Consider the following 21,682-nt stretch of genomic DNA (forward strand, 5'->3'; position numbering starts at 1 on the left):
GGAGCAAGGCAAAATCCCCAAACAACCCTTAAAAATTGTATGTGTGCTAGAAGAAGGTGACCCTGGGTGTAGCCTGTTTACTTGCCCCGCAGGCCAATTTCAGAGCAGCTATCCTTTGGCAACATTGCCTGATCTGGCTGTTTCTAAACTATCTGACAGCTGCCTCCACTGAGATTTGAATAAGATTTGCATTTCTATGGAGTTTTAGCTTGTGATCCGCATTTTCATGAGACCTCCACAGGCATAAAGCCTTTTCAGAACAGGGCTGTGCTATAATGGCAGCTTATACTCATCCGGACTAGACCTAGACAACTGTTGCGTCTATCTTTTCTTTCTTTTAGAGGTGGTGTATGAGAGCAAGGTCAGGAAAGGCTTAAATGGACTTCTGAAGGTGAGTTTAAAATGTTACTCTATTTTAGTAAGCTAGGAGCAATCAAGTTGGTGTGTTGCCTCTGTACCGTTGTTTGGTCAGAAAACAAAGCTCTTAAAATTCTGTTTATGAAGTGAATAAGGATTAATTCACCCCCTCGACTAATGCAAATGCATGCCAGGAGTGGCTGCCTGTATACCTCTATTGCTACATCTTTCTGCTAAATATTTCATTATTGAATTGTACACAGTGAATGTGTCCTTGCACTAGTAATGATATTGATGATTCTTAGTTATAGGTATGCAAAGTTCTTGGTTTTCACTGGCTTATTTTAGCATAAATGTGCAAAGCTAGTATTTCAAGCATTGCAATGCTTAGATGTGAAAAACTGAAGTTTCTGAGTCTGTCTGGATAACAAGTCTCTGTTATATACAACATACAGCAAATGATAGAAAATGTGAAAAACAGAATTTGATACTTTGTCTTGTATCTCTGAAAGGCATTAGCACGGTGTTGGCGTGATGTACTTTCCCATGTTAATTTTCCTTTCTCTAGGAAGCTGGGTAACTCCTAGTGGAGTTATCCATGTTGAATACAACTTAGCAAAAGTGAAGGCATTACATTACAAAAATTACTCTTAAAAATAATCTTGTGTTGAGCTGTGAAGTTTGTTCTTAAGACCAGCATCTTCCCAATGTTCCTACGGATAACGTGTCTGTAAGAAATGGCAACAAATAATTTTTTTATGTAAAAAAGAAAAAGCAAAGAATAAGATCTTAAATGAAGAATTAATTTAAGATTGAAATGATATAAAAATTATGAACTGTGACTTCATCAAAAGTCAACTGCAGATAAATTTTTGTGTTTATATATTATTAAGGCCTGTGTTCTGACAGAACTCTTGGCTTATGTTGTTCAGAAGCCTGAGTTGCTTAGCAATTTCTGTCTTAATAGGATTTATTTTCAGTGTGCAGATTTAGTGGGTTTGGGAGCAAGCAGTCATACAAGCTTATGGTGTTAGTTTGACTTGGTTTTGTTTTTAAACAATATTTGGTTAGTATTATTTTGACTAACTTGTTGCTAAGTTTATATTTACTTGTTTCTTCTGTTATGCTACAAAGATAGAAATGAATTAATTTCTTGGAAACACATGACAGACATGGTTATGAACAAATAGGTTACCTGCAGTGACTGAAGTTTAAAGTGGGCAGCAGTCATGAAAGAATTCATTAAGCACTTAACACAGGATAATTTATTTATTTATTTTAAAATTCCATTTATTTTATTAACCAGGTTTCTATTCTTGACTCTTTCCTTTAACTACCTTTATCTGTTTCTATATCCTACATAATGTTATTAGGACTAAACTACCCTGCTAATACAGCTGCCTACACAAATCTTAAGTGTTATTTGTGTACACAAGTAATGCTATAATTAGTGTGGCTTTATTTATAACACCAAAGAAAATACTGTCAGCCATATGCATAAAAGTGCTTTTACAAGGTTATTTCCTAGCCTTCTCTTGCATATGGCAAGATAGCTATATACTCAATGAGCTCTGCTTCTCCTGTGCTAGGAAACTGGGCTGGGTACACAGGTGCTGTTCCGCTGCATGCTGTTACTTAAGACAGAGCCAGGAGTAAGGTGGTAACCAATTTTATGGTGAAGCAGCAATTATTTTACTGTTCACAGGATAATTTGTTCGTAAGCTGTCTGTTTGCTTCTTGTATTAATGCAAATACATATCCTTGTATTCTGATTAAGAAAGGGAATCCAATAACTTCTTTCAGATTAAGCACTGTAACTTCAATGTATTTTTCTGATCGTTTTGTTTGCAGTGTTCAAGTAAGAAAAGGAAAAAAAAATGGAGACTGAGACCATTTTAACTTTGCGACAACAACTCAAGGAAGCAGAGAATGAGCGAAGAAAGGCAGCACAATATGGCTTGCATTTATTGGAGTCCCAAAGTGAAGTTCAAAATCAGTTGGATCAAACACGCCGTGAATTGACTGAGAAAACTGAGGTGATGTTTGAAACTTTGGGTAAAAGAAACAGTGAAGAGCTTTGTTTTATTATAACTGTTTTCTGCATGTCACAGGTGTTTTAACTGCTTTCTAGAGTCTAGATTAATTCTAAAACTTTTTCAGCTAGTGTTTGTGGAGAGGGCTTTTTATCGCTATTGGAGGATCTTGAGCATAATTTTATCTAACTGGGGCAGGGATTCATACCTAATTATGCATCAAGTGTTCAGTACTGTATAGGCTAATTGCCTTTAATGTAAAATGAATACAAAGTGCTAAGTAAATTTGGTTTAGAGCGTGTGTTCTGCGTATGTTTAGTAATTCATTCATATTATGCTCTCCCTGCAAGGTTTGTAGCACTTAAAGCTGTAAAAGACCACTAGCAGCATGGCTGTAGAATCGACTCCTTCCGTTGAAGTTTCCAAATTTTCTAAGTACTAAGGGATTCTGAATTTTAGTACTTTTCGTTACAGTTCAGAAGAGAGAACAGTGTGCTGTTGAAATACAGAGGTATTAACCAGTTTTCTTGGTAACTGTGCAAGGAAACTCCAATCAGGAGTTTTCATAAACACTTTAATTTAGATGCTTGTTTTCAGTCAGCTGGTGCTTCAGATAGACCATTTCTTTGTCTAGTCTGTTTCTGGCCGTGCATCCATCTCTCCCCTGTGATAAGGCTAACATTTCTGTTGTTTTATTGTAGATTTTGGTTTGGTTTGGGGTTTACCAGCTGGACGGTCCTTGTGTCCTGCTATTCTGAATGAACCCTAGTGACTTACTTTGCTCGTTGTGCCGCTAGTAAGCTTAGAGCAAGAAAGGCAGCTGGAAAGGGCAGAGTGATAAGGAACGTGGGGCAGGATCATCCTTTCCTGCAGACAACCTGGTAGCTGCTGTGTTGTGAAGCTGTGCCTATAGGTTGTAATCCTATGTTTTAGGCTGGAGCAAAGTTATGAGGGAAGCTTCTATGAACCACATCAATTAGTAACTTAGATTTCAAGGGCAGAGGGAAGGAATTGTGTGCTTTCTTACAGTAGAATAACATCATGTGTGGTAACTGTGGTTATCCATCAGGTTCTGTTGAGCTTTTGAATTCTGTGGCTCTCATTTTTTTTGGTGTGTGAGAGCCAAAGCAGTTATCATGAACACAAGTGTAATTTTTGCCAGCTGACGCAAGAGTCTTTCAGAAAAAAATCTATGTACGCTTGTAGACATACTGTGCTAGATGTTTGCCTTTCTTGGGTCTGGTCAGCAGTGCACTCCCAGACCTTTTCTGTGCATTGTCTTCATCTTTGAGTTAAAACTCTTGTCCTGTGTATTTGAGTGCTAAGCCTGTACTTGATAAGCTGGTGTCTCGGCCACAGAGGTCAAGTTCACACCTGACAGCTTTTAGTTTTGTTATATTGTTCTTTTAATTCTAGTTTGTATCTTAGAGTTTTATTTATTAAAAAGGTAAGAAAAATAAAATCCTGCATCTTTAGACTGATTTGGTTTTAGTATTTACTTCTTACGCCTTCAAGATTCTCTCTCTTACTGTTTTCTTCTCCTGAATTCCTGGCTGAATGGAAGAGTAAAATGAATCTGCCCTTTATAATTAACAAACATTTACAATCAGGCAGGGAGGGAAGCTATTAAAAAGTCATCCTTCAGTCTGAAAGGGTTGATGGGATTTATTACAAAATGGTAGACGGTTTTAGGTGTCGTTGCCAAACACTGAACCCTGCTGTTCTGGAGTAGGAGAACATGACATGGGCTGTAGCAGTTTTTACCATGATCAGGTTCCATGGTGGTAGAAAGGACACAGAAGCTCTCACTAAATTTCTCTGTTACGCTTGCAGAAAAGATGACCACACCCTTTGTGTTGGGTGCCAAGAAATATACAGTTTGCTTGAAGAAGAGAGTATTTTACAACCAAATAAGTAATTAAATTTCAGAACTGTTGTGTGGGGTTGTTTTGGGTTGGGTTTGTGTTTTGCTTGGGGTTTTTTATCTGTTAAAACATGGGTATGACCATTCTCTAACTGGGACTTCAACAAAAGGTTGAATGAGCTACAAGTTTAAGGCATTTAATGGTTTGGGTTTAAGCCTGTATTTAGTATGTTGTTCCCCAAGCATTTATGAATATTGCTTCTAGATTTATTTGTGTGTTATCTTTTTCAGAAATTCGAACAAGAGAAATACTCTCTTCAGAGGGAGATTGAACTCAAGAATCGAATGTTGGAAAGCTTGAGTTTTGAATGTGATTCCATTAAGCAACAGCAAAACGTGCAGCTGGATAAACAGAAAGAACAGCTTGCCAGAGTCTATGGACAAGAAATCGGTGACCTTAAAAACAAGGTTTGGCAACTAATACAATGCTAAAATGTTGCTATTAGCATTTTAAAGCCTATGTATTTAACTCATAATTTTATTTTTACAAGTTTACTCAAGTTGTATATCTAAGACATTTTGTGTTACTAGAACAGTCAAAATGATTGGGGTTTTCCAAGAATTTGTTATAAAATGGTACTACTTGTCAACTGTCTTTAAGTTGGAGAACCTGAAAGCAGAACTAGATGAAACCCGACTCTCGGAGAAACAATTAAGACACAAAGTGGATCATCAGAAGGAGATAATTGCTGCTAAATCAGAAGAACTACATATGATGTCTGAACGTGTGCATGAGACCATGTCTTCAGAAATGCTCAATCTTCAGATAGAGCTCACTGAACTAGAAACTGTGAAGGTGTGTGACTTAATACTTCATTACTAGGAATGTAGGCTGGTTAGAGATGAAATTCTGTGCTTCTGCTCACTTTTTTTAGATGCTTTGTGTGTATTATTATTTATGATTGACTTACCATTAAGAATATGCACAGAAAAAAAAAATAGCATTAACTAAGCTTTAATACAGACTCTTCCTTAAGATTGTATTTTGTATTAAAAGTAATTACTGCTAACAAACCTGTTAGGCTCACGTGAGGCTGCTTTTCTTCAAATTGTTTTATGACCTTTTTATTTCATACTTTTTTTGATTGTTGTTTAGGCCAGTGTTGAAGAAAAGCTGAATGAACTGCAGTACAATAAAGAACAATTGGAACTCATAAATAGTAACCTACGTAATCAGCTGGAGCGTCTACAGGGAGAAAAGGAGGAGAGAGAGAAAGAAGCTGTTTCTTACTGTAATGCGTTGGAGGTATTTCACAATTTTATTCAGCAGTGGTAGATAATCCCTGAATTCCACAAGTTTTGGTGCTAGCTTTTCAGTGAAGTCAGGAGTTCTGAGGATGGCAGGAGGAAGAGAAGGTGGGGAAGGATATTGGCTAGTTGTGTTTGGTATTGCCTGTTGCTAAATACTCTCCGCAGCGGTGTTCTCTCGTGGAGGGCGGTGTGCGGAGATCCTTTGTGCTGCGGTGTTCTGCCTTGTCACAGGGCCTTTTCACAGGTCACTGATAACACTCATTTTTATTTCGAGTTCTTATTGAATGCTTTGGAAAATTATGTAGTGGGGAGTAGAGGATTTGTGACTAAACAGCACAGCAAGGCTAATAGCCTCAGTACCATTAATCCAATTGATAAACATCAATTTTTTCCATGAAAACTTTTAGTTATGCTCATGTGCTGAAGAGCAAGTGTAATATTAAGCTCTCTAATGAAACAAAATTGTCTCTTACTGGCTAGAGCTGTATGCACCATGAAGTACTGCAGTACAAGACAGTCTGTGCTAAAGGCATAGGAAATGAAAAAGGGTAAAACTATCTGATAAAATTAATATGCGGTACATCAGATGTTTAAATGACTAATATCATCTTTGCTTTAATCTAGAAAGCTCGTGAAGCTAATCAAGAGCTTCAGGTTCAGCTGGATCATGCAGTGCAGCAATCTTTGGACCCAACAAGTAAAGGCAATTCTCTCTTTGCTGAGGTACAGTTATGCCACAGATAGCTGAGAAAATACGGAGGAGCGAAGAAATACTTCCTAAGTCTTATTTCTTACACTGCGTTGAAAATACCAGAGTATTTCTACCTGATCTGGCCCACATGAATCTCTGTTCCTCAAATACTCGGCACTTCAACACTGAAGTGGTAACTGACCTATGGAAAAAAATTTTTATGCACACTGAAGTTGAGGGAGTTGGTAGACTTAATGGAATAACTTAAAGTTACCTGGCTATCAGGATAGAAGACGGGCCTGAGGGTTCATGAGAGTTGTGTCTGCAGCCCTGAGGTCTGAGTGGTTTTGTTCGGCTGGTAAGCCACCTCTGATGCAGAAGGTGGTGTGTGAAATGCTGGAGTAAGCTGTTAAATGCTGTCTTTTACAAACATGCTGAAAATGGCTGGATGTTTGAGCATTTGGGAGGGTTTTTGGATTAGTTTTTGAGTAAAAGTTCAGCTGCTGTTAAATGCATAGGAAGTTTAGTTTTTTGACACTGAGGGAATGGGTTGAATTGGTACACAGTTCACTTTTTAACCTTGAACAAAACTTGATGCCAGTGGACAAAACTATTCTGCAGCAACCCTGAAGTATATGACTTGTTACTTTATTTTGATGTCAAAAGAAAAATCTGTTGCACTTCACTGATGGGGCTTTAGCTGCTGCAACACTGTCCACACAGTTTTCTCAGTGGTAATGGCAGTAGTGCATTTTTTCAGGTACTGTTGCTGGAAAAGCGGTATTTGTGGGATGAGCATTAATTGCTAGGCAACATCTTGTGAAATATGTCATCCAAGTGACAGCAAGTGTTATGATTTTCATAGTAATAATTGTTAACGATGTTCTGTAGGTGGAGGACCGTAGGGCAGAAATGGAACGACAGCTGATCAGTGTGAAAATAAAATATCAGTCACTACAAAAACAGCATGCATTCACTAGAGAACAGTTGCAGAGAATGAAGGTATGACCATTACTGTAATACTCCAGGGTTTCCTTGGGGTCTGACAAGGTGATGCTGTACTACACAGGCTAGGGGATTTGATTGGCTTCAAAATAGGATACAGTACTCTGGGGGGAGGGGAGTGGGAGGGAAAAAAGAGTGAGATGTGCTATTTCTGTGGTACATTAGGTTTTTTCTACTGCTACTACTTTATCCTAGAACTCCGAGCTCTACTGAAGGCACTATGTTTGCTTACGTTGGCAGTAGCTGTTAAATGGATAAAAGGAAAACACAACTCCTGTCCGCCAAACTAGCTTCAACTTGTCTTGACAATTGCTTTTTCTTACCTAATTCTTGTACTATCTGAATCGTTTGTGCATTGACTGTGGTTCTCTGGAATGAATGTTAAAAAAAGGACAGCTTATACTCTGTCCTCTGTTCACACTGTCTCGTTGGGTTATTTTTTCCCCCTCTGGGTTGCTTTCTTTCTGTTTGTCCGCTTTTTTCTTGCTTTTCCCCGTCTTTAGTGCAAGAATAAGTTATAACTTCTGTCATAACAACTTAATTTAGACCTCACTTATGTAGGATGGGAGCATGTTGGTTAATACTGCTGAGCACTAGTTAGCGGAAGCTGATCTACACGTCAGTGTAAAGGGGATGCTGAAAAACTGCCAAGGGTTTGCTGTTGGTCTTCTGATTTTCCAACGCAGGAGTGGACCCTCTCGCTTTGATCAAATACTTGATCATGGAGCTCGAGGAGAGTGCTTAAATGTCAGGAGTGATGATAGTGAGTAACTGAAGGTCCAGGTTTGTGTTAGCTAACTTTTGTGGAGGGGTAGGTTGAAGTAATTTAAACAGCATTCTTAAAGGACAGTAAGGGAATAACTGATGCAGCAAAAGAATTCTCTTGTACTAAAATCTGACCTTGAGAGCCAAAGACTTGAGCAAAGATAAGTTTCTCAAGAAACCTTTCCTCTTGTAGTGTGAGGGTAAGGCAGTCATGCTGAGCGGTGTGAGAAACATTCCTAACAGTGAAAACTTTCACCAAGAACTGAAGCAAATGGGTATCCCTGTTCTACTACTGAATGGTTTTATTTGGAATTGCAATTTGTACTCATTTGTCCCCATAAACCTTCTTCTCGGTATCGGATATAGGTGGTTTGGTAGCACAGCCCTTTTGCTTAAGCTGCTGTCCCAGGTCCCTGTTAGGAGACTTTGTGCTGCGCTGTGTTGCTCTCTCCTAAAGCTCAGTCTGTAGTTAATGGGTCTCTGTGTTCAGTAGTGATTCCAGCAGTGTGATTCACAGCTGTTGTGGCTTTAGTCGTCAGACTGTGTGAATGTGGTATATTCTGGTGACTTCTGAAGGTCTCACCCCTGAACAGAATGTAAGCACTACTCCTGTGGAAGTTTTACTATGTCTGGTGAATTTTCCACAGCCCACAGTGTCCCTTCCAGTTTCTTAATGTGTCATCTTTGTTTTTATGTAGATCAACTGCAATTTGCAATTCTGACAGGTAGCAAGTGGGGTTTTAAGGGAAAAGGTTAGGTGTCTACATGCTTGGGAAGTGCAAAGATAGCTGTAGGCAATGGGGGTTAAAATTTTGCCTCCCTTATGTCCTGTAGAAGCTATGAGGATATGGTGACTCAATCTTTAGCTCTAGTTTGTGTGCAGAATCATCAATTTCTTTTACTTGATATAGAGGATTCAGTAGGGTGAGTGTTCTTCCCTCGCTTCCTCTGTTAGTCTGTAGTCTGATTTGTTTCAGTTGACACTTTCCATGTGTGTTCTGTGCCCTACAGTGTAGCCTTATCCATTCTGCCTCCACTGGTAAAAATGCTACATTTATCACTAACACTGTTAACGCTCTCTGGTATTGCATTTGATGATGTTTAACTGTCTGATGTATCACTCTTAACTGTGAACTTGTTCAGGCCCTCGTACTGTGGTGATAGGATGGTAACAGCATCAGAACAATACACTATAAACGTGGTACTTGTCTCTGATAAACTCCTTTTGTACTGATGACGCGTGTTCCCATGCTTGAAAGGAGGATGCCTTCCGCCGAAGGAGTAGATTAATGCTACAGAAGGCAAACTCAGTGTTATTTATACTTGAGAATCAGAACTGCAGAAAAAGGGGTTTTTAAACTCATTGAACTAAGGTGCTCTTTCTCCAGTGAGTTTCTGGGGATGGTAGGTGCGTTTTTAGCCCTGGTAACCAACCCTGGTTGGGTTCTAGCTGACTTGGTGTTTAAGGTTTGAATGTGAAATGCTGTGTGTCCTTGGCGGGATATTTACAGGTTCCTTAGTCAATATGGGGAAAGATAGGACACCTAAGGAACACTGCTCAGCAAATTTTAGCTGTCCTGAAGATTATTAGTGTCAACCTGCAATGGTAACTGTGGAGACGATGTTGGGAAGGCTACTGAATTGAAGCATCCATTGTGCCTCTATATTCAGGATTAGAATTATAAGGCTTGAGTACCCTAGCTGTTCTGGGCAAGACTGAGATTTTTTCAGTTGCTTAACACGGTTTTTGTTGTAAGGAATTCTTTGTTTTTCCTTTTTCAGCTGCAAATGGCTACACTGCTACAGATGAAAGGCTCTCAGGCAGAATTTGAGCAGCTGGAACGTTTACAGTCGATGTTAGAACAAAAGAATGGTGAGATAGAAGATCTTCTTATGAAAGTGAGGCAGCTAGAAAAATTTAAGGTATGTGGTCTGTAAGTAAGTGGGAAAGTCCTAATCAGAAGTGAAAACAAGAGAATAGGAAGAATTATGAAACCTAACTGTAGTCCATGCTCAAGTTTGAAGAGGGATCCAATGCTTACTCATACCTTTATTTGACCAAAAGTCAGTTTTACAGCTGGAGAACATAGAATTTTGATGTTCAGAGCAGAAAACTGCACCACCCAACCCTTGGTTTGAGGACCAATCTTTTCTGGGCTCCTGCATGCAGCACCTTTTGTCTTTTACATAGTTACCTGCCGATGGTTTAAACCATAGTGTTTAAATTCAGTTTCTTGGTCAAAGTTCACTGAGCTATGATATCTAATTTTTCTCGTGGAAGATACAACCATTTCACCTTTTTACTGTGTGTATGTAGGCTTTTTCACTTTGTAGTCTCTCAGCTATACTGGATTTCTTGGATGTTTCCTTCATGCATTTTAACTTTGCAGTTGAAGTGTCCTATTTTTCTATAAAAACTCCAATTTCTTCATCACTCCTGTAAAGCAATTTGCTCAGTCTGCAGTTTGGTAGCATCTTGTCAGTGTTTTGGAAGGTGATGAACACGCCTGAGAACACCTGTGTGCACTGCTGTAGTGTTACTGATGTCTGGGTGTATGCAAAGTGAAAAACTGTAGCCTTTCTTGTGTTCTTGTGTACTTTACTGCCTTGTTTGGCCTTCCTTATCACAATTTGGAATGTCAGCTTGGGTGTGTCAGCTTATGCATTGGATTATGCTTTCCAGGATAGTGTCCTCTATTCTGCATTTAACCAAAGTGCAATAAAGCTAGGCTTAACCCATTTTAGGAAGCAATTGAGGCAGCTTAATTGCATTACCAGTTTTGTCATGTATAAGCTTGGTCAGTATGTATTTTTGTCTCTATGCCATAAATAAGTAGTGTTTTACGGAAATTAAGTGATTGATTCAACTAACCATCAAAAGTACCTGTAGTCAGGGACTGACAGAAGCCTATGAGATTTCTGGGACAGTATTGAATCCGAGTGCTGCTTAGAGAAGAAAAACACAAAACAAAAAAACCCACGTTACTGACTTATTTTATAGAAGGTTATTTGCGCTTATCTTGACTATGAACCGACTTTCTCGCGTAAAAGATGTTACTGATTTTGAGATTTTGGCTATTGATAAACATGGCTCATGTTCCTTACCTTTGGGGTCCTGCTGCTGAAGCCTAGAATTAAAGGCTGAAACAAATTCTCTGAGGGTGAACTGAAAATCCTGTGTTTTCAAGTAAAAAGGAAGATAGCTGTTCTGCAGTGCTATTTGAAAACCTTTTGGAGTTGAGAGAACTTTTTTCCTTCCAGTGAAGGAGAGAACTGTCTGTTTCAGTGCTGTTTGGCACTTGTAACAAACAAGGAAGTGCTCGCAGCAACTGAGCTCTCTTGTACCTTTAAATGCCTCTATGATGAGGCTTCTCTGTGGAAATACATGGATGACTTCACTCAGCTAACGTGCTTCTGAGAGGTCACTGTTTGACAACCTGATGCTTTTTCCTTATCAGACGCTGTATGAGAGTATGGAAGAATCCAGAGGCGGTGGAAGCTCAAAAGGACGAGAGTCTGAAGATGGTTACTACGCAGATTTACTGCAAATGAAACTTGACAACTCGAAGTATGTATTTAATGGCCTGAGGTCACGAAGCTGCTTGTAGCCTCGTTATTTTCTAGCTACTTCTTTTCTTCTCCCTGTTTGTCTGTATGTAGTCCCCTGGCTGCATGGGCAGATACGCTCATAGTCTTATTACTAATGCTTTTGGAACCATCCTGTGTTTGTTACAGGACCGACTTGTTTTGTTTGTCACTTCTTGTTGTGAAAGAACAGTGATCTAATATTTTACATTATTTTATAGCAGAACTATTTTATTATTGTTGCTTTCTTCTCAAAATGCTAATAATCCTAGATATGAGGATTGAGAAATGAAAAACCAAATTTAACCTGTAAGGGAACTGTGTGAAGCCTCTTAAAGTCTGTAGGCTGTGTATATTTATTTCTCTTCTAAAAAAAAAGACAGCTGATGACACTTGGAATGTTCTTTGGCTAGTGAATTCTTTGTCTAATGATTTAACAGTCTGGCCTGGGACTGTATTTAAGCCTTTAGATGGAAGTACTGTGTTTGTTTCCAGCGGGAGGCAATGTTCTGCTGTGGGAATTCTTGAGAACTCTGTCACCTCAGCTGCTATTGCTGTCGTGAGAAACTGGCATGATCCAAGTACCTTGGGATGACTGAGGAATGGTGACTCTGCTTATCATGTGGAAGTTAATGGCCTCTTAAACAGAGTCAAGGACAGGCACTGACTATTAACATTAATTATCGTGTTGGTTGCTTAGAGTAACACTGTTAGAAGAACCCTAATGAAACAGTCAATTTGTAGGTTAGGGAAGGTTTCTCAAACCAGCTCTGTAGGCGTGTGTGGTGTTCAGCATACAGATAGAATGCTTGTTAAAATCAAAGCTCTGGTAACTAAACTCACTGTTCTGTGTTCAGGAGAAGATTCATTGTACCAGAATAGGTCTTTCATTTGCTACTAGTGTATAAAAACTAATTTTATGTGAAGTCACTGCATGCTTCGTTGACTCTGTTTGCTGCTTTACAAAAATTCCAGGTCTGATTGTATGATTTCCTTCCCACCCCAGCAAGGAAACGGAAACCTTGAAAAATGAACTATCCTTGCAGAGGATGAAAGCTCTGTATGAGAGCCAAAGGGTTCTGGAAGTTGAAAGGAAACTCTTCACAAATGAGAGGCACTTGCAAGCTTGTCAGAGTGAGAATATGAACTTGCGAGTTATGCTGGATGAGCTGAAAATGAAGTATGAACCTGAAGGTAAATGCTGCTTTTCCATGCAGTGGGGGGGGTGTGTGTGTGTCAGTCTGGTCGTCTGAACCCTCACGAGTTGAGTGACATGTAGCTCGACATCGGTTTCAGACGACTGAAGATAAGAATTATAGTTCAGAGGCTTTATGGAGTATAGCTAGAGTACCATAGCGAAGTGGGTGGGAAGCAACTCTCAGGAGGTGCTTTTTGTAAGAGTAGCAGTATCTCTCTGTGGGTGAGGTGCATCAGCTTTCTGAACATAAGCAGCTGACATGAGCTTTGTAGTAAGTGGGCAAAGTGCATTCAGAGGAAAAACTGGACAGTAGCTGCAGTGAATATGGATTAGGTTCTGAGACTAGAGACCCACCTGAAAAACAGCTGATACCTGGCTACATGGAGAAACAAGGGAGTTGTTGCCTGTGGAGGAAGGTGAATGGGGAAGCAGATGGGAGAACTGGTTTTGGTATTTGTCTATACCCAAAGGATTTAATTTTAAAATCTTAGTTGTAGAAGTTACCTTGGCAGCTTCCAAAATGGAAATAAAGTAATTGAGCATATTTGTGTCGTGCAGAGCATCTAATTAAAAGCCTTGGTAAAAAGTTAGAGTGGATGGGGAGACTGTGTCCTTCTCAAGGTAAACTCTACTGAGATGCTTAATTGCTGGTGAAGGATTATAGGAAAGGACTTTCTTTAAGGTATGCGAGTTGTCTATTAAGAATTACTTCAAGATCTTCAGTTATGTGAAATGTTCTTTGTTATTATGAACGTGCTGGTGGACAAGTTAACTCTGGCTTCAGCTGTGTACAAAAAGTATGCTTCTTTTTTCTTAGAAATATTTAAAGCAACTAAAATTAAAAAGAGGGAGAAGATTCCAGTGGATGCTACCTGTGAATACTTGGACAGCAAAAATACTTCAGTAAAAGCAGCTGCTGTCACTCAGTTGCCAAGTAAGGAAGAAACCAAGATGACTTCCAAGAACTTGGAGCAGCAAAATGATTCTTCCCCAAAAAGACACACTCTTGAAGCACCACCAATAAATGTAGCTCTTCAAGCAATGCAAAAAGTAGTTGAACCTGAAAGAGAAAGAAATAAAGTTAAAGTTAAAATTAAGGATGAGAACCATGATGCCTTGACTTCGTTTAGCAGAAGTGAAAGTAATTGCTTGACTTCGGCTGCCCCCAGGTCAGTGTCAGCTTCTGTCTGTGGCCAAGGCAATCAGCACAGACCTGCATCTCTTTTCTTTCGCTGCATGAACTGCGCTATCCACTTCTTCATCTATTTCCTCAGTGTTGCATGCCGTGTAATCCCTCAGCTCCGGCTGCCTGTGCTGAACCTCTCGATACCTTTTGGAAAGACTAAAATGATGACTCGGGAAAAAGACTCTTGAAACTGTAACAATCTTGGAAATCATTTCCCCTGAGCTGACAGTGGTAAGGTGTGCAGATAGCATGGCAGTTCGCCCCCTTTGCGCTACCTGCAGAAACAGGACTCTTCCTGGTCCCTTCAAAGCTGCCACACGACTGTTACTCCTGTGAAAGTAGCAAAGGCAGTAGGTATTGTGCTTCAGTTTTACACCGAATTTCAGCCCTTGTCAACTTTCAGATTTACCTGAAAGCCTAACAGTTATGAAAGTTAACTCTTTAACCAAATTCATCTTACAGAACTTGCATAATGCAAGTTCATAGGCAGCTCATTACCCTGTTTGTGTTGTCAGACAACTGACTGCCACGGTCTGATGCGTGATAACTAGAAACACACCTGCTAAACTAAGATCAAGTTTTTCCCCTGAACTGTGAGTTTAAGGTACTTTTTGATAGATGGTGAAGTAACTTAGTACAGTAACTAGCTCCCACTTTTCTGACTTGGTAAAAGAAACGCTGATTTTTTTCCCAGCTGAAGCTTTTGCATTCTGTCCATGTTCATAATCCTAGCAAACGCATGGCTGAGTGGAGAAAACCATCTGCCGTAGTCTGGATGTTTTCAGCTTACAGCTCACTAATGACTGCTAGTAAAAACAGCTTATTGAATCTAGAACGACAGCCGCCTCGGAGATGGGGGAAGGCCTAGCATGGAAATCTGTATAACCAAAATGCATGGTGTTGGGAAGTAAATGGATGGCAATCTTTGACTCTTGGCTCACGTATTCCAGGTTGCCTTGGATGCAGTTAACAGTTTACAGTAACCAGACCGTACAAACTTCTGACATAGTCTGGAGAGAATATGGCAGAAGTAGCGATGTCTGTATGCAGGGACTGTTGCTGAGGAGGAGAGATCCGGGAGGTCAAACGTGGGTGGGGAAAGTTGAGAGGAAAGATTTGGGGAATTTAGTGATGGTGGTGTGCTTTGGGGGTGTCTTGTACGCACGAAGGAACAGATAATGTGCTAACCTGGGTGTGAAAAGCTTAACTTATTCCTGGTGTTTCTGTGGGAAAGGAAGGAACCTGGTGTCTGCAAACAGGGAGTTGGAAACGGTTGGGGTGAACGGGAGGGGTAAACCTACCCGAGGGGGTGAGGAGCAGAGGCTGTTTTGTGGAGCTATGCTTGGAAGCAGAGCGAGCGGAAGAGGTGGATGAAGGCCATAGGTCAGAGGGAAGGTTCTGCTCTTGCACTCGCTGCTGTTGGTTCAAATAAGGGATAAAACATACATCAGTATATTTTAAAAAGGTCCCCAAAACCCCACCCACTATCAACACAACAACAAATGCCACAAAGTTCCGTATAAGCTTTTAAGCAGTTTTCCATGGTAGTATGAACCTGTAAAAGGCAAATCCAGGCAGAAGGTTCTGTTCAAGGTTCTGATGGTGTTAATGAACTACTAAATCCCCAATTAATGTTGTTAAGGTAACACTGAGGATTTACTTAACCCTGATCTGTTACGATTTATTATGACATGGGAACTGATGGTAAAACCAGACTATTGGAGAAGTTGGGCTTCTAAACACTCAATCTCTGGACTGTTCTGTGGTGGGTGTGTGGCGAAACCCTGTGCAGCGATGCAGCGACTGCAGAGGCACAGAAAAGGCAGGTGGCTTGAGCGGGAATGAGCGGGAAAATGGAGAGTTGGGGGAGGAGAAATAATTGGCATGTGCATGGTGGATACCTGTCAGTGTTCCACCTGGTGTTAAGTAAAAACGGCGATGGCTGTTGTGCTTACTAGGGGGTGTTTTTGCAACTGGAGAAGCGTGTGCGGTGATTCGTCAAGCTCTGGCCAGGAAATGCAGCCGTGAAAGTAACTGTGAAAGGGTTGCAAACCGTTTCTAGAAAATGGTGTTTGAAAAGCTTTGCCATCTTGGCGCGGGAGGTGACGAAGGGCTTGGAAGTGATCTGTGTGCACGCGTGGGTGACAGATTTCCTTGTTTGAAGAGTCGTGCTTCAGGAGCCAGGCAGCGTTGGCACAGTAGCAGGGGTTCGTAGCTGCAGTGCGTGTGCATACAGCGGTCTGACCCAAGTAAACATGGCTATAATTGATGAGGTGTTGGTAGTGACTCAGTTATGGTACGTGAGTGTTGAACACCGTAGTTGAGACGGCAGATTTAAATCTTTAAGTGATTAATAATAATTAACTGCTCTTGTGGTTCAGGCAGTGGGAAGGCTGTAGGTAGGTGCTGTCTTCTGTTAGGGCAACCAGTCAGTAACAAGATTCACTCCTGCATCGAAATGCTTTTCTGCACGTCGGGAACTGAAACAGCAGATTCCAGCCCTTGCTGCACGTCATAGTTTGCGTTTAGATTTGAAGTGGTGTGCTTTAGTTTGCTCTAAAGAAAGGCTTGTGTGCCTAAGAGCTTATTTGCTCTGTTGGATTACCTGTACCGGATGTACCAGGAAATGCCTACAGCCTTTTGGGTCTGCAAGAGATCTGGGTAACTGATGTTCTCTTTGGGGTGTTAGTTGTGGCATTCATCCCCAGGATGTAAAGGCCCATGTGATGAGACCAGTTCATCTCCTTTAAATGGGTAGAAGGAACCAGAATTACAACTGTTTTTTGGAGCGTGCAAAGTCAAGGCTCAATAGAATCATAGAATCACATAATGGTTTGGGTTGGGAGGGACCTTAAAGCCCCTCCAGTTCCAACCCCCCTGTCATGGGCAGGGACACCTTCCACTAGACCAGGTTGCTCAAAGCCTCATCCAGCCTGGCCTTGGACACTTCCAGGGATGGGGCATCCACAGCTTCCCTGGGCAACCTGTTCCAGTGCCTCCCCACCCTCTGTAGGAAGAATTCCTTCCTGATATCTAATCTAAACCTCCCCACTTTCAATTAAGACAAAGGCGACAGTACGGCAGAATAGGTTGAAAACCAGTATATTAAGTGTAGTCCTCTTGGTGGTGTTGAAGCGAAATGCTTGACTTCATCATGTTTGTGCGATGTTGCTGGGGCTTTTCGCTTGGCGCTGTGCTTTTATGGCCTTCATCTCCTTTAGGTGCGTGGCACGAGGCACTGGATTGAAGGCTGATCCCAACCAGTTGCCCTGCGGTAACCTCTTTACCAGACACTTCAGCAGAAAAGGGGGAGGGCTATGCCGTCAGTGACACGGCGTGAGTAGGAGCATATAAACACACCGTGCTTCAGTCTGTCACTCCGCAGCACTGCTTGCTCTGTCTCTGCATATGGCTGGTCCTGTATGCCAGTCGGCTTGTTGATTGTGCTTAAAACTATGCTTGTCTCTTATAAACTAAATATATATTTAGAATGGTTGCTTTGCCTATAGGTTAACAGCTGAATCCAGTTTTGAAACTGTGGGAAAAGAAGAAAAGAAGGAAAATGAAATCATGACTGAGAAGAAAACACAAAAGAAAAAATACCCAACGTTGTATGTGTCTTCTAAGCCAACTTCTGAAACCCAGTGTGCCCAGCAGTAAGACTGGCATCGCTGGAAGGATCCTGAACCATTTGGAGTCCTGCTCCAGCAGGAGATGCTGAGTAAACTTGTGTCACACGGATGCCCGGGTTCTCTTCTTGGGTATTGATCTGCCTTGTTCTGTGACCAGTGTGATCCACTAATGGGTTGCACTTTGGATATTCTGACCCCCGGGGGCACCTCTAAGTTCCCTGACGACGTGACCTGAAGTGTTCCCTTGTTTTGAGTCTCGGCTAAGTCTGTAAACAGGTGTGAGTCCTTCCTTGTTTGAACAAGTGCTCTTCTGAGGGATCGGAACAAGCCTCACTGTACGAGCAGACGAGTCAGCCCTGAGCGAGACAGGCTGGACAGTGTTGATACAGGACTATGCTCGTGCTCCGGAATGTCTTCCAGTTCCTGGATTCAGAATTCCTAACGCTTATTCCCCCAGGGTGTGTTGTTCAGCCACGGTGTGTGTGAATCCTCTTGTGTTTTGGGGGCTAGCATTCTTTTGAAACTATGAATTCCTTTATTAACAAGAAACCTTTCTTTCTCTTCCTTTCTGAATTACTGCGTTTGAGACACAACCTGTCCTGAGCTGTCAGTGTTTTGATTGAGAGGTGAGGCGTTTTGTAGAAAGTATTTTGTTTTAAAAAAGAAAAAGGTACTGTTCAATAAAAGCTGAAACCAATGCATGTGCTGTGTGTTTTTAGGAGACAGATCTTAACTCTCCAACCTTCCCCTGACCGTTTGCGCAGGGTAACTCTGAGGAGAATGTTTAAGCTGGTTCCGTTTAATTTTTTTCCAGCGTTTATAGGGCAGTTTAAGGTGACTTCATTTGGGTCTTTATGCTACAGTTTAAGCTCCCTCCTAGTGAGTGGCTAAGCCACTTTCTAAGTAAAAGATTCAGTAGTTAAGATGAAAGCTCTTTAAGGCTTTACCTTTTAAATCCATCATGGAAAAAAATCTCTTGGAGAAGCATCTAACTCGCCCTAGTTTCGATGGCTTGATCTGCCGTATGTGAACATCCATGGATACTTCGGACTCCAAGACTCCTACCACGCCTCTAGCCAAACAGACACAACTTCAGGCTGGGGTCAGTCGCTGCAGTCAGCACCGAGAGGCAGGAGCCGTAAACATGCTGTACAGAGTTTAGTTGGTGTAGTGGAGCTCTGGCCCAATCGGTTTCATTGGGTCACTTGCGCTGCGGGAGTGATGCTGCCAGCAGCTGTCCCACCGGGAGCCTTGTAGTGCATGCACCAAGGTTCCTTACAAATTCAGTGTCTGGAGTCACCGTTCATGGGGGTGTAATGGCTTTTGTAACAGGTTTGCTGTGCAGTAAAGACGGTCTCCTGCATAAGACTTCGTGGGTACCTGCTGGAGAAGGTGCTGGCCGTCTGGGCCCTTGAGTCTGCTGAATGCACTTGGGGCTCGGCTCTGCTGTCCGCAGTTGTGCCGCTTCAGGGGTCGCGCCTGGAGCTCCGTTAGCGACGTCTGTGCACGGGGGCGGCTTTAGCTCGGCAGTCGCTCAGCCCAGCAAAGGCTGAGCTGTAGTGTTTTGAGTGACGATGGGAGTGACTGAAGACGTGCTAAGCTCAAAGCGGTAGATGTGGCTCGTCGTTTCCCTGTGCAGTCTGAACCTACCAGCCCATTTCTGCCTGGTTCCGTTTAGGCACGGCCTGGTGGCTGTTAGTCCTGTTGTAATCCGAAATCTGTTTCAGCGAATCTAATTGGATCGCTTCATCGATCCAAGAAACATATGACCTACCCAGATCCTTCAGTCCCTTGGTAACGAAGTCCTGTCAGACTGCGAATATCTTGCTTCTTGTTAACGTTTGTCGGGGGTTTTCTGGGAAGCGAATGGATATCCGTGAAATAGCTCTCGGTCGTCTTGACCACACGCGAACTTAAATGCAACACTGCAGAAATCCTGCTTTTCACCCTACAGAAGACAAAACCTGTCTTATGCAGACAGTGAAAGCCAGCTCTGTCTACTGTCCCTGTGCGCCGGATGTGGATCGCGCAAACCAACTCAAGGCTGGAATTGTTCTGATTGGAGGAAAGCCAGCGCACTGGATACCCCAAAGGGGATTGCAGACCTGGAGATTGTCTACTAAGACACTCAATTAGATGTTGAGCTACTTGCCACGTGAAATTTCTAACTTTGTTTTAACTGAAATAGCTTATTAGTTAATGCTGCAAACAAGATTTCAACAGATGAACAGAACTGGACGGGGTTGTCTAGTTACCCCCAAAAGTGCTGCTTTACCTGTGCTGCTGCAGTTGGCTTTGAGCACATAGTCTCATCTTGGATACTACCTGTGTGCTGGCAAATCTCTGGCAGGATTACAATCGGTAGGTGGAATTGAGGCTTTTGTTGTGCCAGAACAGTACTTGGGGTACTGTCCTTTAAGTGCGTGCAAATACTTTGCCTATTTCCTTTTTTCCTCCTATTTTGTTGCGTCAGTTGCTTTCCTGCAACCGTGCTTGCAGACCTTGGCCTGGAATAGCGTTTAGAGCAAGCTCAGTGCTGCTGTGTTCTCCGTACGTTGTTTGGTACAATGGAAGTCAGCGTAGCTAGACGTGGAGGATTGGATGGGCGGCGTTTTACAAGATTTTCTGGAATTGATAGCAGCGTTAAAGGAAGCCCAGACACCTCTGCTGCCTTCCTCCACCCGCTGCCCAGCCCCCAGAAGGTAAGTCCTACCTGTGAATTCCCTAGCCAGAATGTTTTTATCTTTTGAGGAAGCAAGGAATTTTCTACTTGCCTGGAAAAAGACTTAAGGACGAGATGGTCGGGTACGTGAGGGGGTGAGTTATTACCTGGTTTCTGCGGAGTGGTCATATGGGATGGAAATGACACAAATACACCAACAGATGCTTTGCATAAAAACTCTCCGGCAAAGGGTGTAACTATTACCCATCTTCGGTCTCCAGAGCCTTGGGCTTTGTCCTCTGCTGCCCAAAAACCGGGTTGAGGTTCACTCTGGGTGTGTTTTCCTCTTAAGGCCGCACGAGGATTTGGTTGCTCAGTGCGTTTGTTTGAAGCTGCAGCTGGGACCCTCAGCCACCGCCGGGTGGGGAGAGGGTCTGAGCTAACGTTTGGGAACGTGGTAGTAGGGGTTAGTACCTAATGAGTTGAAAAAGCTTCATGGTAAAAGCAGACAGGAGGAAGCAGGAGCAGATGTGTGCAATGCTGGCAGCCGGGTGTGGGGGAAGGGGAGGCAGGTGGGAAGCAGCAGGGATTTCGGAAGCCGGGGTTCTCGGGTCAGGGCACTTGGGCTGGGCTGGTAAAAAGGGGGGCGTGGGGACGGAGCCGTGTCCAAACACACGGCGTAGTTCAATGTCTTGCACTCTGCAGAATTGGGTCTCTCGGGTGGAAGAGGTTCAGGGTATCAGAAAGGTATTGCAGAGCGGATCCCAGTTGGGAGGTGAAATTTCTGCATGTCGCTACTCTGGACCATCTCTTTTTCCAATGGAGTAGCACTATGTTAATTAGGATGATTAGACCTACGTGATGAAGCGTGTTTTTAAATGGGTGCTCTCAAGGACCAGTTTTCCTCAGGACTTTTGTGTTACAGGGACGTGATGAGGAAAAGCAATGTAGGACAGGAAAAGAGAGGCAAGTCACGAGCTTTACGCCAAACAACCAAACAGCGTATGGGGAGGGGTGGCCGGCCGCAGGGATTCAGGGGAGTATGGAAGACCGTTACGGCCGGTTCAGAAGTCGTTACTTGACATACGTAATAAACTAAAAGATGAAATGGTTCAACCTCAATCTTTTTTTCATAAACAATATAAATTGGTTATTCCATGGAAAAGAAAGATTTAGGACTCTCAGATGAAGCTGATTGTCTGTGGATGGAGATTATCCGAGTTGCTCACCTAACGTGAATTTTAGTGTTATTTGGGATGGGGAAAGGGAATAACTAGCTAAAAAAATAAATAGCTAAAACCTTTTGCTAGGCAAGGATGTAGAGATGGGTAAGATTGGTGCAATTCCAGTAAATCTGGTAAATCTTAGGGTGGTTTTCCTCCAGAAATGGATA

General features: G+C 42.1%; 2 protein-coding genes across 2 annotated transcripts in view; both read left to right on the forward strand.

Annotated features, from left to right (window-relative positions):
* Positions 1–342: 342 nt before the first annotated feature.
* SPDL1 (spindle apparatus coiled-coil protein 1) lies at positions 343–17,655 on the forward strand. The gene is made up of 12 exons (XM_010146755.1): positions 343–391; positions 2,217–2,393; positions 4,546–4,722; positions 4,916–5,110; positions 5,411–5,560; positions 6,190–6,288; positions 7,148–7,258; positions 9,809–9,949; positions 11,485–11,594; positions 12,618–12,805; positions 13,627–13,978; positions 17,505–17,655. Exons 2-12 carry the CDS (start codon positions 2,235–2,237, stop codon positions 17,653–17,655), a joined length of 1,833 nt encoding a protein of 610 aa, XP_010145057.1. The 5' UTR covers positions 343–391; positions 2,217–2,234.
* Positions 17,656–20,194: 2,539 nt separating this feature from the next.
* The window catches only part of LOC104505973 (dedicator of cytokinesis protein 2-like), a gene marked incomplete at its 3' end in the record, with an annotated part of 28,103 nt that continues 26,615 nt past the window's right edge, over positions 20,195–21,682 (forward strand). The window contains exons 1-3 of the mRNA XM_010146757.1: positions 20,195–20,329; positions 20,642–20,755; positions 21,215–21,376. Of these exons, the coding sequence (XP_010145059.1) occupies positions 20,195–20,329; positions 20,642–20,755; positions 21,215–21,376 (411 nt within the window). The remainder of the gene's footprint in view (positions 20,330–20,641; positions 20,756–21,214; positions 21,377–21,682) is intronic.

Source organism: Eurypyga helias, unplaced genomic scaffold (assembly GCF_000690775.1).
Source record: "Eurypyga helias isolate BGI_N326 unplaced genomic scaffold, ASM69077v1 scaffold16842, whole genome shotgun sequence".
Taxonomy (NCBI): Eukaryota; Metazoa; Chordata; class Aves; order Eurypygiformes; family Eurypygidae; genus Eurypyga; species Eurypyga helias.